The sequence below is a fragment of the Salmo salar genome, chromosome ssa13, assembly GCF_905237065.1.
Source record: "Salmo salar chromosome ssa13, Ssal_v3.1, whole genome shotgun sequence".
In the NCBI taxonomy this organism is placed as follows: Eukaryota; Metazoa; Chordata; class Actinopteri; order Salmoniformes; family Salmonidae; genus Salmo; species Salmo salar.
This window is the reverse complement of record NC_059454.1, coordinates 95,420,351-95,443,570: the sequence shown is the minus strand read 5'-3', so window position 1 is coordinate 95,443,570 and position 23,220 is coordinate 95,420,351. Positions and strand designations below refer to the sequence as shown.

General features: G+C 44.6%; 2 protein-coding genes across 21 annotated transcripts in view; one reads left to right on the top strand and one right to left on the bottom strand.

The window, feature by feature from the left end:
* Positions 1-1,658: 1,658 nt before the first annotated feature.
* pbdc1 (polysaccharide biosynthesis domain containing 1) lies at positions 1,659-4,382 on the bottom strand. 2 transcript variants are annotated; one of them, XR_006758400.1, is made up of 7 exons: positions 4,112-4,382; positions 3,036-3,101; positions 2,867-2,926; positions 2,609-2,749; positions 2,381-2,492; positions 2,093-2,238; positions 1,659-2,019 (listed from the first exon to the last, which is right to left on the bottom strand). XR_006758400.1 is itself a non-coding variant. In XM_014138198.2 (6 exons), exons 1-6 carry the CDS (start codon positions 4,139-4,141, stop codon positions 2,147-2,149), a joined length of 501 nt encoding a protein of 166 aa, XP_013993673.1. In that variant the 5' UTR covers positions 4,142-4,382; the 3' UTR covers positions 1,659-2,146. The 2 variants fall into 2 exon arrangements, 1 of the variants encoding a protein (XP_013993673.1); XM_014138198.2 differs by having other exon boundaries at positions 1,659-2,238.
* LOC106568134 (dematin) overlaps positions 4,311-23,220 on the top strand; it is a 30,580-nt gene continuing 11,670 nt past the window's right edge. For 2 of the 19 annotated variants that reach the window (XR_006758399.1, XM_045692443.1), the window contains exons 1-5: positions 4,311-4,529; positions 20,517-20,578; positions 22,671-22,745; positions 22,985-23,056; positions 23,137-23,217. Coding sequence is in view for 18 of the 19 variants with exons in the window: in XM_045692443.1 (XP_045548399.1) it covers positions 20,570-20,578; positions 22,671-22,745; positions 22,985-23,056; positions 23,137-23,217 (237 nt within the window). In the remaining variant the exon portion in view is untranslated. Of the gene's footprint in view, positions 4,530-20,512; positions 20,579-21,991; positions 22,044-22,670; positions 22,746-22,984; positions 23,057-23,136; positions 23,218-23,220 lie in introns of all 19 variants that reach the window. The other 17 variants (XM_045692448.1, XM_045692447.1, XM_045692446.1 and 14 more) reach the window with 17 other exon arrangements.

Here is a 23,220-nt window from a genome sequence, read left to right as displayed (position 1 = left end):
ATCATGGGAAAATCAAAATAAATCAGCCAAGACCTCTGAAAAAAAATAGTAGACCTCCACAAGTCTGGTTCATCCTTGGGAGCCATTTCCAAACGCCTGAAGGTACCACGTTCATCTGTACAAACAATAGTATAAACACCATGGGACCACGCAGCCGTCATACCGCTCAGGAAGGAGACACGTTATGTCTCCTAGAGATGAACGTACTTTGGTGCGAAAAGTGCAAATCAATCCCAGAACAACAGCAAAAGACCCTGTGAAGATGCTGGAGGAAACGGGTACAAAAGTATCTATATCCACAGTAAAATGAGTCCTATATCGACATAACCTGAAAGGCCGCTCAGCAAGGAAGAAGCCACTGCTCCAAAACCACCATTAAAAAAAGCCAGACTACGGTTTGCAACTGCACATGGGGACAAAGATTGTACTTTTTGGAGAAATGTCCTCTGGTCTGATGAAACAAAAATAGAACTGTTTGGCCATAATGACCATTGTTATGTTTGGAGGGAAAAGGGGGAGGATTGCAAGACGAAGAACACCATCCCAACCATGAAGCACGGGGGTGGCAGCGTCATGTTGTGTGGGTGCTTTGCTGCAGGAGGGACTGGTGCACTTCACAAAATAGATGGCATCATGAGGGATGAAAATTATGTGGATATATTGAAGCAACATCTCAAGACATCAGTCAGGAAGTTAAAGCTTGGTCGCAAATGGGTCTTCCAAATGGAGAATGACCGCAAGTATACTTCCAAAGTTGTGGCAAAATGGCTTAAGGACAACAAAGTCAAGGTATTGGAGTGGCCATCACAAAGCCCTGACTTCAATCCTATAGAAAATTTGTGGGCAGAACTGAAAAAGAGTGTGCGAACAAGGAGGCCTACAAACCTGACTCAGTTACACCAGCTCTGTCAGGAGGAATGGGCCAAAATTCACCCAACTTATTGTGGGAAACTTGTGGAAGGCTACCTGAAACGTTTGACCCAAGTTAAAGGCAATGCTACCAAATACTAATTGAGTGCATGTAAACTTCTGACCCACTGGGAATGTGATGAAAAATAAAAGTTGAAAGTCATTCTCTACTATTATTCTGACATTTCACATTCTTAAAATAGTGGTAAGCCTAACTGACCTAAGACAAGGAATCTTTACTAGGATTAAATGTCAGGAATTGTGAAACACCTTAGCCAAATCTCAGTTTATGTAAACTTCCGACTTCAACTGTGTGTATGTGTGTGTGTGTGTGTATAAAAACATATGACGAGGCCAGTCCGAAGGTAGAAACCAAATGCAGTTGGATACACTGGGTAAATCTGAAAGAACACCCTATTTCTTATTTAGTGCACAACTGCTAGCCAGAACTCTGGTCATAAGTGGTTCACTATAGAGAATATGGTGCCATTTGAAAGACGTTTACAACTTTGTACAAGGACATACGCAATCCCAGAAGTGCTTGGCACAAATAAGAGGAAAGCTAATTACATATAGCTACGATGCTCAGTTTAGACATCAGTACACACACACACTTGTGGGATGCAGGCTGGTGTGTGTGTGTGGAGGGAGGGGGGGTGGACTTCTGGGCCATGTTCAGTAAGCAAATGTTGCAGATAGAAATACTGTGAATTGTTTGTTGTACATATTTATCTTAACATGCCCTGTGATGTATTACACAGATTGTTGCAAAACGTTCTGCAACAAACCATTTATTCCAAACAGAAAACGAGTTTCTATTGTAAAAATTCAGGTAGCTCCCTCCAGGTTTAGTTTTGGTTCTTAAATGTTTTCTGTTGCAAGACGTAAAGAATATATCCCTGCTGAACGCGCCCCTGGTCAAGTTTCCAGTAGACCACCTATGTTGTCAACAAGGTGGGTAACCACAGGAAAAGTTTGTAAGGAGATGGTGGTGTGTCAAGTATTGGGTATGTTTACACTAGTAACCAGGGCTGTTGAAACTTTCTCTGTGTTAGAGGTGGTGGTGGTAGGGTTTATAAAGGGTGTTTACCTGATACACAGGGCTGACAACTTTCTCTGTGTTAGAGGTGGTGGTGGTGGTAGGGGTTATAAAGGGTGTTTACCTGGTACACAGGGCTGACAACTTTCTCTGTTACTGGGTTAGAGGTAATAGCAGGTTGGGTTATAGGGTATGGGTTTACGAAGGCTGCTTTTTAGCCTGGAAAACAGGGGTGTTGAATCCTTCTCTGTTCCTAGCGATCTCGATGGCAAAGAACTGGATCCTGGTGGCTGCAGGGACAATAAGGCCATTGTTAAATACTCATGATAACTAAAAATCCAGGTGAATATTCATAATAAAAAAAGAGAAGGCCTGCACACTTATGCTCCTAATTAGTGACAACATTTCTTGTGTAATAGTGACTGAACATACCAAATATGGTGTTTTCCTCTGTGTAGTCCTTCACACAGTCAAGTCGTAGCAGAGTCCCATAGTTAAAGTCCTCCACCACTCCGTCAAACTGGTTACAGAATGGACGCCACTTCTATTGATGCCAATACAGAGGTGAGGTTAGTTTCTCTCACACACACACCCACCCACCCACCCACTCTTCATCTGTCCCTCTTATCTCTGACTCCTGTAACACACATTGTCCTCTACCTCTTTGGCCTCTGCCGTCTTGAGCATGTCTGGGTCCAAGTTCTTAATGTTGAGATCTGAGAAGGATTCTTTGAAGGATGCATAGATCCGGTCATCCACCTTGGTCAACTTCAGATTACTGGGGTCTACCGACGAGATCAGCTACAGTACACACACATTATTAGCTAGAGGGGAGAGGACTAGATCAGTGCAATGTGGCTGCTAGTATTGATAATATGCTCCAACTGGTGCAGGTACTTGTGAGTAAGAGATACTCACATTGAAGTAGATCTCTGCGTGATTGTAAGCCTTCATCGCCCACATCACTTCCAGTTGAGGCTAAGACACATGCACCCATACACAGGTTAGCTAACTGACACTACAATTATACTGTGTTGAGTGTGTCAGAGGATGGAAAACCTCAATAGACCGTGTGTTGTCAACTCACATCGTTCCCATAAGCCTCAGCTGGTAGAGACAGAGCCTGTGCAGCTGCTGTAGCTCCCTCCATGCCCTGAATAACATGATATAACAGAATCATTAACATTATCATTACAATTGCTCCTTTACACTAGCTTTGGGACACAACACAGGAGTCTGTATTGGTTGGACTCCCTGAGTTGTGAATCGTTCTGATGGGTGGCAATGGAAAATAACCCTACCAAAATATAGCCGGCTACACCAAAAAATAATTTCCTGTCAACGAAAGCATATAATCTCTAGGAACTCGATTTACCAGACGTAAAGTGAAATGTGACCCTCGCTATTAAATAAAGGTCTGAATTCAACTTGAACTACACCAAGTGCGTGGTTTAATGGCAGCCCGCTGTCTAACTCAACAGGAATTCAAGTTTGATTCAGACATTGGCTCTATTTACTCATTTGAAAACGCTAATTAGCATCAAAGTAGACCATGCAAAACTACACATTTCTGCAAACTCCTGCATATCATCTCTCGCTGACACCTTTGCTATATATACACATACACACGTCACCTTGTCCAGAGAGAGATTTACATGGTTATCAAAACGTCACGCCTGGGTAAGCCTACACGAAACACAGCCCTTATTTTAGGTGTTTGTAAAATTCCCTATGGGAAAAATTAATGGTGGAAAAAAACGATTGAAACCTGTTTGACTACTAGGTTTTATGGGTATGATGACACCTCCACCGTGGGGCTCTATATTGTGGTAGGTATTTTCCATCCCCACGGACCAGAACGATTCACAACTCAGGTAGTCCGAACAATACAGACTTCCGATGCTGTGTCCCAAAGCTAGTTCACACCCTAAATAATACGACGAAATGTTGGCATTATCAATTCAATATTACTGTTATTGCTATAGTCTAATAATGGTATTAAAACATGTTCAATTCAATCAATGTTGTTCCCGTTTAGGAAGAAGCACTACTACAAATAAAAATGCAGCATATACTTTAAGAATTCACATACAGCTACTCTCTACCGGTATATGACATGTACATTAAATTCAAATACAGTTATTCAACCGTGTGGATTCTCACCAGAGAAGCAAGTCCATTTCCCGACGCCATAGCTGTAAACCCCTGACCCGATGACGTCACATCGTTCTGCTTAAAGGGCCCACGCCTTGTCTCCTTTCCTATATCTGCTGTGACATCTGGGACTGGTTAAAGCTAAATTCTCGTATTCATTGTTCACCATGTTGCTTCTTATCCACTTGTTGTCAGATAGGCTAGGAGAGGGAAGGAGCTGGGGAGAGAAGAGTAAAAGAGAGGAGGAGACGAGAGAGAAGAGAGGACGCACTCACACCCTCCCACCAGTCTCCTCGATATCTAGGAGCGCGCTTAAACTGACAGGCTCCCGCCCATGGCACGCGACTGATGGGATTTCGGGATGCTCGATCTGTTCGCGTCACTAGCTGGAGTGTTATTTTGTTGATGACGGCGGATTGATTGGCAGGTAAGATTAGATCATTTGATTCCATTTTGTTATTAGTTACGTTTATAAAGACATTACACTTGACTAGGGACTGTTGTATTCTAGGTCGGTCTGAGGGGTAAGGTCGTCTAGGAAGGGTTAATAATATCATTTTGTCATGGGGTATTTTCAGCACATTTCATATAAACAATTCAAGATCTTGTCTTCTAGATCGCCTCTCATTCCCCGTCGTGCGAATTTATCGATGAAAGGCCGCATGACGTTGTTATTATAGGCCTACTGGATAGGGAGGATATAAATTATAGGCTTATACAGTATGTGATGTACAACTAATAGTCTATAGCCGATATGAGCCTATGTTCATCTGTTGCGTCGATGTTTATCTATTATGAGGCTATATTGTAAAAAAGTTTTATTAGAACAGTAAAGCAAATATGACTCCATGAAAGCCACACCAATAACCGTTAGCCAGACAAGCCAGGCGTGCATAGGCCATCAGACAATTCTGACAAAAGCCAGATGGGCTGCACCATTATTTTGGTGTGTGGGCTGATCGGAATTGACACACACACACACATATTTTTATGTGTACTCATTCTAGGGTTTTTCTTTATTTGTACTATTTTCTACATTATATAATAATTGTGAAGACATCAAAACTATGAAATAACAAATATGCAATCATGTAGTAATCTAAAAAGTGTTAAACAAATCAAAATATATTTTATACTTGAGATTCTTAAAAGTATCCACCCTTTGCCTTGATGACAGCTTTGCACACTATTGGCAGTCTCAACCAGCTTCATGAGGTAGTCACCTGGAATGCATTTCAATTAACAGGTGTGTCTTAAGTTAATTTGTGCTATTTCTTTCCTTAATGCATTTGAGCCAATCAGTTGTGTTGTGACAAGGTAGGGGTGGTATACAGAAGATAGCCCTATTTGGTAAAAGACCAAGTCCATATTATGACAAGAACAGCTCAAATATTAGGAGACAGTCCATCATTACTTTAAGACATGAAGGTCAGCCAATGCAGAACATTTCAAGAACTTTGAAAGTTTCATCAAGTGCAGTCGCAAAAACCAAAAAGCGCTATGATGAAACTGGCTCTCATGAGGACCGCCACAGGAAAGGAAAGACCCAGAGTTACATCTGCTGTAGAGGATATGTTCATTAGAGTTACCAGCCTCAGAAATTGCAGCCCAAATAAATGCTTCACAGAGTTCAAGTAACAGACACATCTCACCATCAACTGTTCAGAGGAGACTGCGTGCATCAGGCCTTCATGGTCAAATTGCTGCAAAGAAACCCCACCAAAGGACACCAATAAGAAGAAGAGACTTGCTTGCGCCAAGAAACACAAACAATGGACATTAGACCGGTGGAAATCTGTCCTTTGGTCTGATGAGTCCAAATTTGAGATTTTTGGTTCCAACCACCGTGTCTTTGTGAGACGCAGAGTAGGTGAGGGGATGATCTCCGCATGTGTGGTTCCCATCATGAAGCATGGAGGAGGAGGTGTGATGGTCTGGGGGTGCTTTTCTGGTGAAACTGTCAGGGATTTATTTAGAATTCAAGGCACACTTAACCAGCATGGTTACCACAGCATTCTGCAGCGGTACGCCATCCCACCTGGTTTGCACTTAGTGGGACTATCATTTGTTTTTCAACAGGACAATGACCCAACACACCTCCAGGCTGTGTAAGTGCTATTTGACCAAGAAGGAGAGTGATGGAGTGCTGCATCAGATGACCTGGCCTTCACAATCACCCGACTTCAACCCAATTGAGATGGTTTGGGATGAGTTGGACCGCAGAGTGAAGGAAAAGCAGCCAATAAGTGCTCAGCATATGTGGGAACTCCTTCAAGACTGTTGGAAAATAATTCCAGGTGAAGCTGGTTGAGAGAAGCCAAGAGTGTGCAAAGCTGTCATCAAGGCAAAGGGTGGCTACTTTGAAGAATCTCAAATATATTTAAGCTATTTTAGGACATTCAATTTACTGTTGGATGGCTACTAGCAGTGGGTATTATATTTAAGGTTAGCGATCTAGTGTATGTGTTTTTTTAGTTTCCACTCCCTCATGTGTTTAACTCCAAATTAATTAGCCTATGAAATTAGTGAACATAAAGACGTATGTAATTCATCTCTCTGGAGTCCTATTTTTACAGTAAAATATAGCAATTATAGTCTAATTGTCAACCCTAACAGAATTCATGTCAATCACTGGATTAGGTTGAACAAAATAGAGAAAGTGAGAGAGACCGCATTAACCGCCCTGTAGCACTCACTTCCGTCATCATGAAGTGCTTTGAGAGACTAGTCAAGGACCATATCACCTCCACCCTAGACCCACTCCAATTTGCTTACCGACCCAATAGGTCCACAGACGACGCAATCGCCATCACACTGCACACTGCCCTAACCCATCTGGACAAGAGGAATACCTATGTAAGAATGCTGTTCATCGATTACAGCTCAGCATTTAACACCATAGTACCCTCCAAACTCGTCATTAAGCTCGAGACCCTGGGTCTCGACCCTGCCCAGTGCAACTGGGTCCTGGACTTCCTGACGGGCCGCCCCCAGGTGGTGAGGGTAGGTAACAACATCTCCACCCCGCTGATCCTCAACACTGGGGCCCCACAAGGGTGCGTTCTCAGCCATCTTCTGTACTCCCTGTTCACCCACGACTGCGTGGCACGCACGCATCCAACTCAATCAAGTTTGCAGACGACACTACAGTGGTAGGCTTGATTACCAACAACGACGAGACGGCCTACAGGGAGGAGGTGAGGGCCCTCGGAGTGTGGTGTCAGGAAAATAACCTCGCACTCAATGTCAACAAAACAAAAGAGATGATCGTGGACTTCAGGAAACAGCAGAGGGAGCAGCCCCCTGTCTACATTGACGGGACAGTAGTGGAGAGGGTGGAAAGATTTAAGTTCCTCGGCGTACACATCACGGACAAACTGAAATGGTCCAGACAGCGTGGTGAAGAAGGCGCAGCAGCACCTCTTCAACCTCAGGAGGCAGTAGAAATTCGTCACGCTGTCACCAAAAACACTCACAAACTTTTACAGATGCACAATCGAGAGCATCCTGTCGGGCTGTATCACCGCTTGGTACGGCAGCTGCTCCCCCCACAACCGTAAGGCTTTCCAGAGGGTAGTGAGGTCTGCACAACGCATCACCGGGGGCAAACTACCTGCCCTCCAGGACACCTACACCACCCGATGTCACAGGAAGGCCAAAAAGATCATCAAGGACAACAACCACCCGAGCCACTGCCTCTTCACCCCGCTAACATCCAGAAGGCGAGGTCAGTACAGGTGCATCAAAGCTGGAACCGAGAGACTGAAAAACAGCTTCTATCTCAAGGCCATCAGACTGTTAAACAGCCATCACTAACATTGAGAGGCTGCTGCCAACATACTGACTCAACTCAAGCCACTTTAATAATGGGAAAATTGATGTAATCAATTTATCACTTGCCACTTTATTTATATTAGATAATGTTTACATAACCTACATTATTCATCTCATATGTATATACTGTACGCCATACCATCTACTGCATCTTGCCATAATTAGATGTATCACTAGCCACTTTAAACAATGCCACTTTATAATGTTTTCATAACCTACATTACTCATCTCATATGTATATACTGTACTCCATACCATCTACTGCATCTTGCCTATGCCGTTCGGCTATCACTCATTTATATATTTTTATGTACATATTCGTATTCATTCCTTTACACTTGTGTGTACAAGGTAGTTGTTGTGGAATTGGTAGATTACTTGTTAGATATTACTGCATGGTCGGAACTAGATGCACAAGCATTTCGCTACACTTGCATTAACACCTGCTAACCATGTTTATGTGACAAATAAATTTGATTTGATATGCGTCAAAAGCAACCTTGGGAAAATCCTCTGCATTATCATTAACAGCAGACTCAGCAGCATACATTTCCTCAGTGAAAACAATGTATTGAGCAAATGTCAATTGTTTAATTTTTTTACCAAATTCCCGTACAAAAGACCATGTATTCACCTTGCACACCCTAATTGACAACGAAACAAATCAAAACAAAGGCAAAGTCTTCTCATGCTTTTGATTTCAAAAAAGCTTTTCACTCAGTTTGGCATGAGGGTCTGCTATACAAATTGATTTAAAGCTGTGTTTGGGGAAAACATATCACATTATAAAATCCATGTGCACAAACAATAAGTGTGCGGTTAAAATAGACAAAAAACACATTTCTTCCACCGGGCTGTGGGGTGAAACATGGATGCAGCTTGAGTCCCACCCTCTTCAACATGTATATCAACGAAGTGGCGAGAGCACTAGAACGGTCTGCAGGACCCAGCCTCACCCTACTAGAATCTGAAGTCAAGTGTCTACTGTTTGCTGATGATCTGGTGCTGTCCCCAGGCCTACAGCAGCACCTAGATATTTTGCACAGATTCTGTCAGACCTGGACCCTGACACTAAATCTCAGTAAGATTAAAATAATGGTGTTCCAAAAAAGGTCCAGTTGCCAGGACCACAAATACAAATTCCATCTAGACACCGTTGCCCTAGAGCACACAAAAAACGATACGTACCTCGGCCTAAACATCAGTTAACTTCCACAAAGCTGTGAACGATCTGAGAGACAAGGCAAGAAGGGCCTTCTATGCCATAAAAAGGAACATAAAATTTGATATACCAATTAGGATCTGGCAAAAAAATTATTCAGTTATCAGAATCAGTTATAGAACCCATTGCCCTTTATGGTTGTGAGGTCTGGGGTCTGCTCACCAACCAAGAATTAACTAAAAGGGACAAACACCAAATTGAGACCTCATGCAGAATTATGCAAAAATATATTCTGTGTACAACGTAAAACACCAAAAAATTGCATGAAGAGCAGAATTAGTCCGATACCCGCTAATTATAAAAATCCAGAAAAGAGCTGTTAAATTCTACAAACACCTAAAAGGAAGCGATTCCCAAACCTTCCAGAACAAAGCCATCACCTACAGCGAGATTAACCTGGACAAGAGTCCCAAAAGCAAGCTGGTCCTGGGGCTCTGTTCACAAACACAAACAGACCCCACAGAGCTCCAGGACAGCAATACAATTAGACCCAAACAAATCATGAGACAATAAAAAGATAATTACTTGACACATTGGAAAGAAGTAACAGAAAAATGGAACAAACTAGAATGCTATTTGTCCCTAAAGAGAGAGTACACAATGGCAGTCAAAGGTTCCTTAATTTTGGGTCTATGTACAGACTCAGTGAGCATAGCTTTGCTATTGAGAGAGGCCGCCGTAGGCAGACCTGGCTCTAGAGAAGACAAGCTATATGCACACTGCTCACAAAATGAGGTGGAAACTGATCTGCACCTCCTAACCGCCTGCCAGATGATAACCATATGAGAGACACATATTTCCCTCAGATTACACAGACCCGCAAAGAATTCGAAAACAAACCCAATTTTGATAAACTCCCATATCTATTAGGTGAAATACCAGTGTGCAAACACAGCAGCAATATTTGTGACCTGTTGTAACAAGAAAAGGGCAACCACTGAAGAACAAACACCATTGTAAATACAACCTATATATATACTGCTCAAAAAATAAAGGGAACACTTAAACAACACAATGTAACTCCAAGTCAATCACACTTCTGTGAAATCAAACTGTCCACTTAGGAAGCAACACTGATTGACAATACATTTCACATGCTGTTGTGCAAATGGAATAGACAACAGGTGGAAATTATAGGCAATTAGCAAGACACCCCCAATAAAGGAGTGGTTCTACAGGTGGTAACCACAGACCACTTCTCAGTTCCTATGCTTCCTGGCTGATGTTTTGGTCACTTTTGAATGCTGGCGGTGCTTTCACTCTAGTGGTAGCATGAGACGGAGTCTACAACCCACACAAGTGGCTCAGGTAGTGCAGCTCATCCAGAATGGCACATCAATGCAAGCTGTGGCAAGATGGTTTGCTGTGTCTGTCAGCGTAGTGTCCAATGCATGGAGGCGCTACCAGGAGACAGGCCAGTACATCAGGAGACGTGGAGGAGGCCGTAGGAGGGCACAACCTAGCAGCAGGACCGCTACCTCCGCCTTTGTGCAAGGAGGAGCAGGAGGAGCACTGCCAGAGCCCTGCAAAATGACCTCCAGCAGGCCACAAATGTGCATGTGTCTGCTCAAATGGTCAGAAACAGACTCCATGAGGGTGGTATGAGGGCCCGACGTCCACAGGTGGGGGTTGTGCTTACAGCCCAACACCGTGCAGGTCGTTTGGCATTTGCCAGAGAACACCAAGTTTGGCAAATTCGCCACTGGCACCCTGTGCTCTTCACAGATGAAAGCAGGTTCACACTGAGCACATGTGACAGACGTGACAGTCTGGAGACGCCGTGGAGAACGTTCTGCTGCCTGCAACATCCTCCAGCATGACCGGTTTGGCGGTGGGTCAGTCATGGTGTGGGGTGGCATTTCTTTGGGGGGCCGCACAGCCCTCCATGTGTTCGCCAGAGGTAGCCTGACTGCCATTAGGTACCGAGATGAGATCCTCAGACCCCTTGTGAGACCATATGCTGGTGCGGTTGGCCCTGGGTTCCTCCTAATGCAAGACAATGCTAGACCTCATGTGGCTGGAGTGTGTCAGCAGTTCCTGCAAGAGGAAGGCATTGAGGCTATGGACTGGCCCGCCCGTTCCACAGACCTGAATCCAATTGAGCACATCTGGGACATCATGTCTCGCTCCATCCACCAACACCACTTTGCGCCACAGACTGTCCAGGAGTTGGCGGATGCTTTAGTCCAGGTCTGGGAGGAGATCCCTCAGGAGACCATCCGCCACCTCATCAGGAGCATGCCCAGGCATTGTAGGGAGGTCATACAGGCACGTGGAGGCCACACACACTACTGAGCCTCATTTTGACTTGTTTTAAGGACATTACATCAAAGTTGGATCAGCCTGTAGTGTGGTTTTCCACTTTAATTTTGAGTGTGACTCCAAATCCAGACCTCCATGGGTTGATAAATTGGATTTCCATAGATTATTTTTGTGTGATTTTGTTGTCAGCACATTCAACTATGTAAAGATAAAAGTATTTAATAAGATTATTTCATTCATTCAGATCTAGGATGTGTTATTTTAGTGTTCCCTTTATTTTTTTGAGCAGTGTATATAGCCATAATGACATGTCTCTATTCCTTTGGATCTTTTGTGAGTTTATTATTTATTTCACTTCCTTTGTCAATGGTAACATATGTTTCCCATTCAAATAAAGCCCATTGAATTGAGAGGATTGATTTGGTTGTAGTGCAGAAAATTATGCTATTTCAATGGAAATTCCTCTGTGAGCAGAGTTGGGGACTTGAGTCTGTGACTAGGGCACTGTCGTGGCAAAATGTAGATTTCTGCCTAAATAGACATACGCAAAAGTAACTGCTATTCATGTGTAATTACATGATTCTTACATGCAAAAACTTGGTATATTGTGGAAAGAAGACATATGGGTATAACGACACAAGGCGAGACCCAGAGGCAGATGGTTTGAGCGCTGGTATTTATGAATCAAATCAAATCGAAGTTTATTTGTCATGTGTGCCGAATACAACAGGTGTAGACCTTACAGTGAAATGCGTACTTACAGGCTCTAACCAATAGTGCGAAAAAAAGGTGTGTGTAGGTAAGTAAAGAAATAAAACAACAGTAAAAAGACATTTGAAAATAACAGTAGCAAGGCTATATACAGACACTGGTTAGTCAGGCTTATTGAGGTAGTATGTACATGTAGGTATAGTTAAAGTGACTATGCATATATGATAAACAGAGAGTAGCAGCAGCGTAAAAGAGGGGTTGGGGGGGGGCACACAATGCAAATAGTTCGGGTAACCATTTGGTTACCTGTTCAGGAGCCTTATGGCTTGGGGGTAAAAACTGTTGAGAAGCCTTTTTGTCCTAGACTTGGCACTCCGGTATCGCTTGCCATACGGTATTAGAGAGACCAGTCTATGGCTGGGGTCTTTGACAATTTTTAGGGCCTTCCTCTGACACCGCCTGGTGTAGAGGTCCTGGATGGCAGGCAGCTTTGCCCCAATGATGTACTGGGCCGTTCGCACTACCCTCTGAAGTGCCTTGCGGTCAGAGGCCGAGCAATTGCCGTGCCAGGCAGTGATGCAACCGGTCAGGATGCTCTCGATGTTGCAGCTGTAGAACCTTTTGAGGATCTCAGGATGTCAGCACATGCTCTGAGCACACGTCCTGGTAATCCGTCTGGCCCCGCAGCCTTGTGTATGTTGACCCATTTTAAGGTCTTACTCACGTCAGCTACGGAGAGTGTGATCACACAGTCGTCAGGAACAGCTGATGCTCTCATGCATGCCTCAGTGTTGCTTGCCTCGAAGCGAGCATAGAAGTGATTTAGCTCGTCTGGTAGGCTTGTGTCACTGGGCAGCTTGTGGCTGTGCTTCCCTTTGTAGTCTCTAATAGTTTGCAAGCCCGGCCACATCCAATGAGCGTCGGAGCTGGTGTAGTATGATTCAATCTTATCCCTGTATTGACGCTTTGCCTGTTTGATGGTTCGTCGGAGGGCATAGCGGGATTTCTTGTTAGATTCCTGCACCTTGAAAGCGGCAGCTCTACCCTTTAGCTCAGTGCAAATGTTGCCTGTAATCCATGGCTTCTGGTTGGGGTATGTACGTACAGTCACTGTGGGGACGACGTCCTCGATGCACTTATTGATAAAGCCAGTGACTGATGTGGTGTATTCCTCAATCATAATCCAAGGGATAGACAAAAGGCAGCTCGGGGACAGGCAATAATTCATAGCCAGGGCAGAGTCCAAAACGGTACAGGGCGGCAGGCAGGCTCGAGGTCAGGGGCAGGCAGAGTGGTCAGGCAGGCGGGCTGAGTGTCAGGACAGGCAAGGGTCAGAACCAGGAGGACGAGAAAAACAGACTGGGAAGAACAGGAGCTAGGAGAAAAACGCTGGTTGACTTGGCAAACAAGACGAACTGGCAGAGACAGACAGAAAACACAGGTACAAATACCCAGGGGAAGATGGGTGACACCTGGAGGGTGGTGGAGACAAGGACAGGTGAAACAGATCAGGGTGTGACACTGGGAGATTTTAAGGAAATGATCAGAACATAGAGTTGATGTCGGAAGTTTACCTACACCTTAGCCAAATACATTTAAACTCAGTAAAAATCCCCTGTCTTAGTTCAGTTAGGATCACCACATTATTTTAAGAAAGTGAAATGTCAGAATAATAGTAGAGAGAATGATTTATTTCAGCTTTCATTTCTTTCATCACATTCCCAGTGGGTCAGAAGTTTACATACACTGTGATGGCCACCCCAATACCTTGACTTTGTTGTCCTTAAGCCATTTTGCAAGTATGCTTGGGGTCATTGTCCATTTGGAAGGCTCATTTGCGACCAAGCTTTAACTTCCTGACTGATGTCTTGAGATGTTGCTTCAATATATCCATATACTTTTCATCCCTCATGATGCCATCTTTTTTGTGAAGTGCACCAGGCCCTCCTGCAGCAAAGCACCCCCACAAATTTTTTTCCATATTCCTGCCGAATTGGTGGAATGCTCGTGCGCTTCTTTCAGCGCCTCCATGGCTTTTTAAAAATCTGCTAGCTCTATATTACAGGGAGAATCGGAGCCGTTTGTCGCCATATCAATAGTTATTATCCCCTAACCTCTCCCGACGGTGTTCAGGGTATCTTAGATTACTTCACTCCCGTCTATAATACACACCTTCTATTAACATTTTTTTTTAGATAGCACTACACACTTCCCAGGATAATAATTAATGGGTCACGGCACTTAATACCTTGTATTTAGAACCGATACCATTGCGGCTGCAAATTTATTACTGGAAAATACGGATTACTTATTTCCTCCAATATCCCTATTATTGATAACACACATCACCAAAATTATTCACACTTGTCTTCCTATTTCCACATCATCTGCCATGGTTCCCTACCCCAACAGGGCACACAACTAACCTCTTCCACACACACACTCACACCCTGCACTCTCACGGTCACTGCAACTGGGCCTTTTGTCCTCTCGTCACAGTTTTAGCAGGGATCCAATTCCACCCAGAATTTACCCCCTAGGACTTAACCTTCGCAGGTACTAGTCTGCTCGAGTTTACCTACCGGGACTTATACTTACAGTACTAGCAGGAACCAACCTACTAGGGATTTACCATTTACGTTATAGTACTAGCAGGAACCAACCTACTAGGGATTTACCATTTACGTTATAGTACTAGCAGGAACCAACCTACTAGGGATTTACCCTCTAGGACTTACCCTACAGGTACCAGCCTGTACGAGTTTACCTTCCGGGATTTACCATTTACCATAAAGCTACGACCGGTCGTTATACAATGGGCCGACTGAATTAAACTCAGGCTCTCCAGGTCCATATCCTATAATGTTCAGCCTACGATTCTCATCTCCCCAAGATGTCAAAATGAGTGGAAACAGATGTAGAAACTAGCCTACCTTGTTTGTTGCCAGCTCTGCTCCACTGATCTGGACTCTTTGGTTTGACTACAAATCGTGGTGAATCCTGCCGACAACGCCAACTGTTAGGTTCTTATTTTTCAGAGTAAATAACTCACGGACACTAGAGAAGCTTAACCAAGTTGAATTCTTCCCAAAGGGTCGACACAGCTGTATTCAGAGAAAAAACATTACTCACCATCACAAGTATGTATACCCCACTTGGGACACTCCTCCTTCTCTCCAATCCTTACATCTTATGGTTCCACAGGAAGAGGGTAATAAACCCTTATTACTCCCTTCAGGGGATCTGACCTGACCTCCTGACCTAAACCCCTCCTTCACCTAATCCACAGATGTCCATCCGCTCCCCTATAGCAATCCTGTGATCTCCTCCCGTCCACCCAACACATTCCAAAGCCATCTGTCTTTCTACAGAAAACCCTTAACTTCTGACATAAAACCCATTCTCTTCCACTCCTTATATTCTATGCTTCTGATCTATTATTTATTTAATATCTCAATGTTCAAAGTTTATCCTGAATCCAACAGTATCAAAATGTGAAAAAAGTCCAGGGGTCTGAATACTTTCCGAGTGCACTGTACACACACACACACACACACACACACACACACACACACACACACACACACACACACACACACACACACACACCACCATATATACACACACACACACACACACACACACACACACACACACCACCATATATACACACACACACACACACACACACACACACACACACACACACACACACACACACACACACACACACACACCCCCATATATACACACACACACACACCACCATATACACACACACACACACACACCACCATATACACCAACACACACACACACACACACACCACCATACACACACCACCATACACACCTCCACACACACACACCACCACCACCATTTATATATACACCACACACACACACACACCAACATATATACACACACACACCACCAATACACACACACACACCACCATATACAAAAAAAACATATACACACACACACACCACCATATACACACACACACCACCATATACACACACACACCACCATATACACACACACACACACACCACCATATACCACCATACACACTAACCACCACACACACCTCCACACACCTCCACACACACACACACACACCACCACCACCATTTATATATACACACACACACACACTCACCACCATACACACACACACACACACCACCATACACACACACACACTCACCACCACACACACACACACACTCACCACCATACACACACACACCACTTATGCTGCTGCCATACTGTTTACTACTATTATTATTATTATTATTATTAATATTACTATTATTTATCCTGCTACCAGTCACTTTCTCCAAATCCCAGCCTACATGTACATATCTACCTCAAATACTCTATTCTGCACACTGTAAATTAATCATGTATATAGCTTCCTCTATTATTTGTAATTTTTTGTGTTTTTAAATTGTTCTTTATTTTCTTATTAGTTATAATTATTTTGATATTGAATACTGCACTGTTAGTTAGGGCTTGCAAGTTAGGGCTTTCTAGTTAAGCATTTCACCGTACTTGTGCATGTGACAAATAACATTTGAACAGATTTCTATAGGTATAAGCAAGGTGGAGCTATTAGCCTTCTATTACCCTCTAGACTAGACCCCATCTATATTTTACTTTAGCGTCTGTGGCCTGTCTGCTCCCGATAGATCACCTAACCCAGGAACAACTTTCAGAGAAACAGATCCCAGTAGATCAATATGAATCTACTCACACTGCTGGCAGAGAGCTCAGAGCTGACACACACTGCTGGTTATACACTGTAACTGTGTGTGTGTGTGTGTGTGTGTGTGTGTGTGTGTGTGTGTGTGTGTGTGTGTGTGTGTGTGTGTGTGTGTGTGTGTGTGTGTGTGTGTGTGTAGCTATCTTAAGATGAATGCACAAATGTTAGTCGCTCTGGATAATGTAAATTACAAACGTGTGTGTGTGTGTCTTATAAAGGCGAAAGGAGGGACTGGGTGCGAAAGACGCACACAGAGAAAGAGAGAAGGCCTCTCCAAGGGGATGTTCCCTAGTGGGGGGAGTGTAACCGTGGTGATGGCTGGCTGGGCGTCAGCCTGACTGGCTGGACTGATAAACAATTCAGTTAGAGAGAAAAAGAGATGGGGAGGAGGCAGGAGAGGGGAGGGAGGTCAGCGCCTGGGAGGGCTACTGAATCATTATGGAATGGACTGGTGTACGAAATCTGGCAAACGAGTGCACTTTAGGGAGAAGGTAGGGAGAAGCAACCTAGCCAGGGGGAGGGAGAGGAAGAGAGGGAGCAGGGAGGGGGAAGAAGAGGGAGGAAGCGGAGGAAGAAGAGGGAGGGAGGGAGGGGAGGAAGAAGAGGGAGGGGGAGAGAAAGAGAGGGGAAGGAGAGGAAGAGGGAGGGGGATGAGGAAAAATAGGAGGGAGGAAGGGGAGAGGAAGAGGGAGCGGGGAGAGGAAGAAAAGTGAGGAGGGAGAAGGAGAAGTGGGAGGAAGAAGAGGGAAGAGAGGGAGGGGGATAGGAAGAAGGGGGAGAGTAAGAGGGAGGGGGAAGGGAGGAGGAAGAGAGGGAGGGAGGGGGAAGGGAGGAGGAAGAGAGGGAGGGAGAGGGAGGGGGGGAGGAAGAAGGGGAAGAGGGAGGGGGGGAGGGAGAAGGGAGGGAGGGAGATGGGGAGGGAGAGGGAGGGAGGAGGGAGAGGGAGGGGGGAGGAGGGAGAGGAAGGGAGAAAGAGGGAGGAGGAAGTGGGAAGGGGGAGGAAGAAGAAGGTAGGAGGAAGAATGAAGAGGGAGGGGGAGAGGGAGGGGGAGGAAGTAGAGGATGAGGAAGAAGAGGGAGGGGGAGGAAGTAGAGGGAGAGGGGAGAGGGAGGAAGTAGAGGGTGAGGAAGAAGAGGGAGGGAGAAGAGGGAGGGGGAGGAAGAAGAGGGAGGGGGAGGGTGGAGGAGGGGGATAGGAAGAGAGGAAGGAGAGGGGGGAGGGGAAGAGGGAGGGGGAGGGAGGAAGAGGGGGAGGGGAGAGGGTGGGGGAGGAAAAGGGGGTGGAGAGGAATAGAGGGAGGAGGGAAGAGGAAGGAGGGGGGAGGAAGATGAGGGGAGAGGGAGAGGAGGGAGAAGATGGAAAGGGAAATGGGGAGGAGGGAGGGAGGGGGAGAGAAAGGGAGGAGGGAGGGAGGGAGGGAGGGAGGGAGGGAGGAGAGAAAGAGAGGAAGGGACGGGAGAGAAAGAGAGGGAGGGAGAGGGAAATGGGGAAGAGGGAGGGAGGAGGGAGGGGGGAGATAATGGGAGGGAGAGGAAGAGAGGGAGGAGGGAGAGGAAAAAGAGGGGGGAGAGGAAGAAGAGGGAGGAAGAGAGGGAGGGAGAGAGGAGAGAGAGAGAGAGAGAGAGGGGGGAGGAGGGAGGGGAGAGGAAAAAGAGGGCAGGGGAGAGGAAGAAAGGGGGAGGGAGAAGGAAGAAGGAAGTGAGGGAGGCCTCTGACTTCATGGGGACTCCTTTAACCCTCCTCTATTCTCTCTCCCTTTCTTTAAAACCCTTATGATAGTCTTAACTCTCACTTGTTTAAAGATTATCTTTCTTTTCATCACATGTTGTGATTTGATTTATTGGGATCCCCATTAGCCGACGCAAATAGTGACAGCTAGTCTTAGTGTGGTCCGACACAACGAAAAAGACATTAAAGATAAGCTCACATGATTTATTTGTTTTTTGAAACCAGGTTTGCCGTTCACTTGCGCTATATTAGATAGAAGGGAGTTCTGTGCATTCGTGTATGTGTGTCACACACCATGTAGGGTGACTATAGAAGGCAGTGTTTTTATATTATTATTTTTTTTACCCCCTTTTCTCCCGATATCCAGTTGGTAGTTAGTCTTGTCCCATCGCTGCAACACCCGCATGAACTCGGGAGAGGTCGAAGGTCGAGAGCCATGCGTCCTCCGAAACACCACCCTGCCAAACCGCACTGCTTCTTGACACACTGCTCGCTTAACCCGGAAGCCAGCCGCACCAATGTGTTAGAGGAAACACCGTACAGCTGGCAACCAAAGTCAGTGTGCATGCATCCGGCCCGACACAAGGAGTCGCTAGTGCGCGATGGGACAAGGACATAGCAGCCAGCCAAACCCTCCCCTAACCCAGATGATGCTGGTCCAATTGTGCGCTGCCTCATGGGTCTCCCGGTCGCGGCCGGCTGCGACACAGCCTGGGATTGAACCCGGGTCTGTAGTGATGCAGTGCCTTAGACCACTACGCCACTTGGGAGGCCCTGAAGGCAGTGTTTTTGTGCTGTGTGACACGAGCTCAGTTTCCATCCAATTGGCTACAAATTTTCATGCAAATATTTTTCAATCTACATAAAGAAAATATGTGCATTTTCCCACCAGTGGTTTTTCCACCAAACTGACTTGTTGCAGATACAAATCAGTGCGTGATGACGTAGTGCACACAATTTTCTTTATCGATTAAGTTTTCATGTACCGAATAAAAATCTGAAGTTCAATGTGTTTCCATCACATTTTCAACTCTACCGTTAGTTTTGTCACAAAAACTGTTGTGTTAAATAGCAAATGTACCTTATCTGTTCTTGGCACGTGTTCTCTAGCCAACAGCTCGCAGATACAGTGTGGGTAGGCTAGTCTACATAATAAGATTATTATGGATGAGAGTGAGAATATTTTTATTTGTCAAATGGCAGCCAAGCATCGATCATCATGTCACTAGAATAAGACCCTCGATATTTAATGGAAAGGAGCATCAAGCTCATCACCTTGCACTTTCACCACCATTGAAAGTTCATAAGTTATTTCATCTGTAGCCTCATAAACTGCATGGTTTCCTGAGGTGTAGTGGGAGGACCACACACCATATCATTGCGTAACTCCAAGTTCACTTCGATATGATCGTTTTTATATCAATATTTGCGCTTAAAGTCATTTCCACCGCCATTTCTCGCATAATTAATTTTACAGACACAAAAAAATCCCACCGTGTTGAACGAACAAATAATCTTTCGGGATTTATAAAAAAGTTTCCATCACAGCTGTCCTGATTTCTTTTTTTCATCTGTGACTTTACTCTCCTAAAAACTGTGGATGGAAACATGGTTATTGTGAGTTGGTTAGTGTGAGTGTGATGTTGTGAGGAGCCTGTGGACACAGTTCACAGTGGCAACAATATCCTCCGTCAGAAAGACGGGCTTTATGAACCTTGTTCCTTATCTACATCACTGTTCTACGTCTGTCTGTCTGTCTGTCTGTCTGTCTGTCTGTCTGTCTGTCTGTCTGTCTGTCTGTCTGTCTGTCTGTCTGTCTGTCTGTCTGTCTGTCTGTCTGTCTGTCTGTCTGTCTGTCTGTCTGTCTGTCTGTCTGTCTCTCAGCCAGCCAGCCAGCCAGCCAGCCAGTTTAAGCCACAGGAAGGATTTCCACCATCATGCAGAAGGTAAGACACACAAACATACAGTGCCTTCAGAAAGTATTCACACCCCTTGACTTTTTCCACATTTTGTTGTGTTACAGCCTGAAATGTAGATTTTGTGTCACTGGCCCACACACAATACCCCATAATGTCAAAGTGGAATTATGTTTTTATTTTTTAAATTTTTACAAGTTAATTAATAATGAAAAGCTGAAATGTCTTGAGTCAATAAGTATCCGACCATTTTTTTATGGCAAGTCTAAATAAGTTCAGGAGTAAACGTGAGAATAACATAATAAGTTGCATGGACTCACTCTGTGCAATAATAGTGTTTATCATGATTTTTGAATGACTACCTCATCTCTGTATCACACACATACAGTTATCTGTAAGGTCCCTCAGTCGAGCAGTGAATTTCAAACACAGATTCAACCACAAAGACCAGGGAGGTTTTCAAATGCCTCGCGAATGAGGGCACGTATTGGTAGATGGGTAAACATTTTAAAAAGCAGACATTGAATATCCCTTTGAGCATGGTGAAGTTATTAATTACACTTTGGATGGTGTATCAATACACCCAGTCACTACAAAGATACAGACGTCCTTCCTAACTCAGTTGCCGGAGCGGAAGGCCAATGGTGACTTTAAAACAGATTTTAATGGCTGTGATAGGAGAAAACTGAGGATGGATCAACAACATTGTAGTTACTCCACAATACCAACCCAACTGACAGAGTGAAAAGAAGGAAGCTTGTACAGAATAAAAAATATTCCAAAACATGCATCCTGTTTGCAACAAGGCACTAAAGTAATACAGCAAAAAATACTGGGTACCACCCTCCATATTTTCAAGCATGGTGGTAGCTGCATCATGTTATGGGTATGCTTGTAATCGTTAAGGACTGGGAGTTTTTCAGAATAAAAAATAAACTTAATGGAGCTAAGCACATGCAAAATCCTAGAGATAAAATCAAGTACACCTATAAGCCTACCGCTGGCCAATCAGATAGCTCAGATCACCATATCGGCACAGTTTCCTAAAGCCATAGACCATAAAAAGAAACCTTGAATGCACATCAAAGTTGATACTGTGAGATTTCTAAACTTTTAAAACCATGACTAGAGAGAGACTCAACAAATACAGCAAAGAGCTGCTGTTTTTATGAGCAAGTTCATGTTTAAGTTGTTATTCAGCACTAACAACACTTTGTTCAACACTTTTCGAAGTCATAAAATGCATGTTCTCCCTACTTCCACTCATGCTACAACCAGTACTGCAGCTGTAATGAATGAGGACAGTAAAGTGTTCCCATAAGCTTGTGTTGTTATTATTAGCGGCTTGTGTCTTTTTAATATTGAGGAATATTTCACTTTCTCTGGTCATAGGAGTAACAACATCAGGCAGAAATAATGCAGTGTGACTTTTTTTGCCATCAGCTGGAAGACCGTGTCCCCTTTTCTCAGTGAAGGGAGGGAGACCGGAGGGATGGTGAGTCGTGTGAGAGGCAGCCTCCCCGCTGCTCCCTCCCTCCCCCCAGACTGACCATCAGTCCAATAAAAAAATAAAAAGCTCATTATTATGCTCACTCACCTGTGCCTCACAAGTAATACAACAAATTATCTTTGACTTAAATCAGCTTGAGAATCTATGGCAAGACTTGAAAATGGCTGTTTAGCAATGATCAACAACAAACTTGATGGAGCTTGAAGAATTTTCTAAAGAATAAAATGCAATTATTGTACAATCCAGGTGTGGAAAGCTCTTAGAGACTTACCCAGAAAGACTCACAGCTGTAATCGCTGCCAAAGGTGATTGTAATGTGTTGACTCACAAAATTTAATCAAATAATTTGTTGACTTTGTCATTATGGGGTATTGTGTCTAAATAAAAAATGTAATCCATTTTGAATTCAGGCTGTAACAACAAAATGTGGAATTAGTCAAAGGGCATGAATACTTTCAGAAGGCACTGTACGTCTTCCTCTGTGGAGGGAGGGGTTAGGGTTAAGTGTGTGTGTGTGTGTGTGTGTGTGTGTGTGTGTGTGTGTGTGTGTGTGTGTGTGTGTGTGTGTGTGTGTGTGTGTGTGTGTGTGTGTGTGTGTGTGTGTGTGTGTAGGTAGAGGGATGGCCAGCCACGGGCAGAATGTCCTCCTTGCGGGGTCCAAGTGCTCCTGGCTCATCCAGCATCAAGGTAAAATACACACACACACACACACACACACACACCAGTGGAGGCTGTTGAGGGGAGGACGGCTCACAATAATGGCTGAAACGGAGCAAATGGAATGGCATCAAACACAAGATTTGTTGTATTTGATACCATTCCACGAATTCCGGTCCAGCCATTACCATGAGCCCAGCCTCCCCAATTAAGGTGCCTCCAACCTCCTGTGACACACATTCACATACATACACACACTGTCCCTCCAGGCCCGTGTGAATGATGAGGTGGTGGACTACACAGATATGGCTGCTCTGCCCAGAGACAAAAGTATTCTTCAGGTGTGTGTGTGGTTTCTGTGGGGGGTGTGTGTATGTGGAGCGTGCGTGCTTGTGATTCACCACTGACTGCTATTCTGCAGGTGGAGAGACCAGATCTCATGACCTACCAACCTCACCTCACCTACTCACCACTAGACGCAGTGTGTACGCCCCGTAAAGAGGTA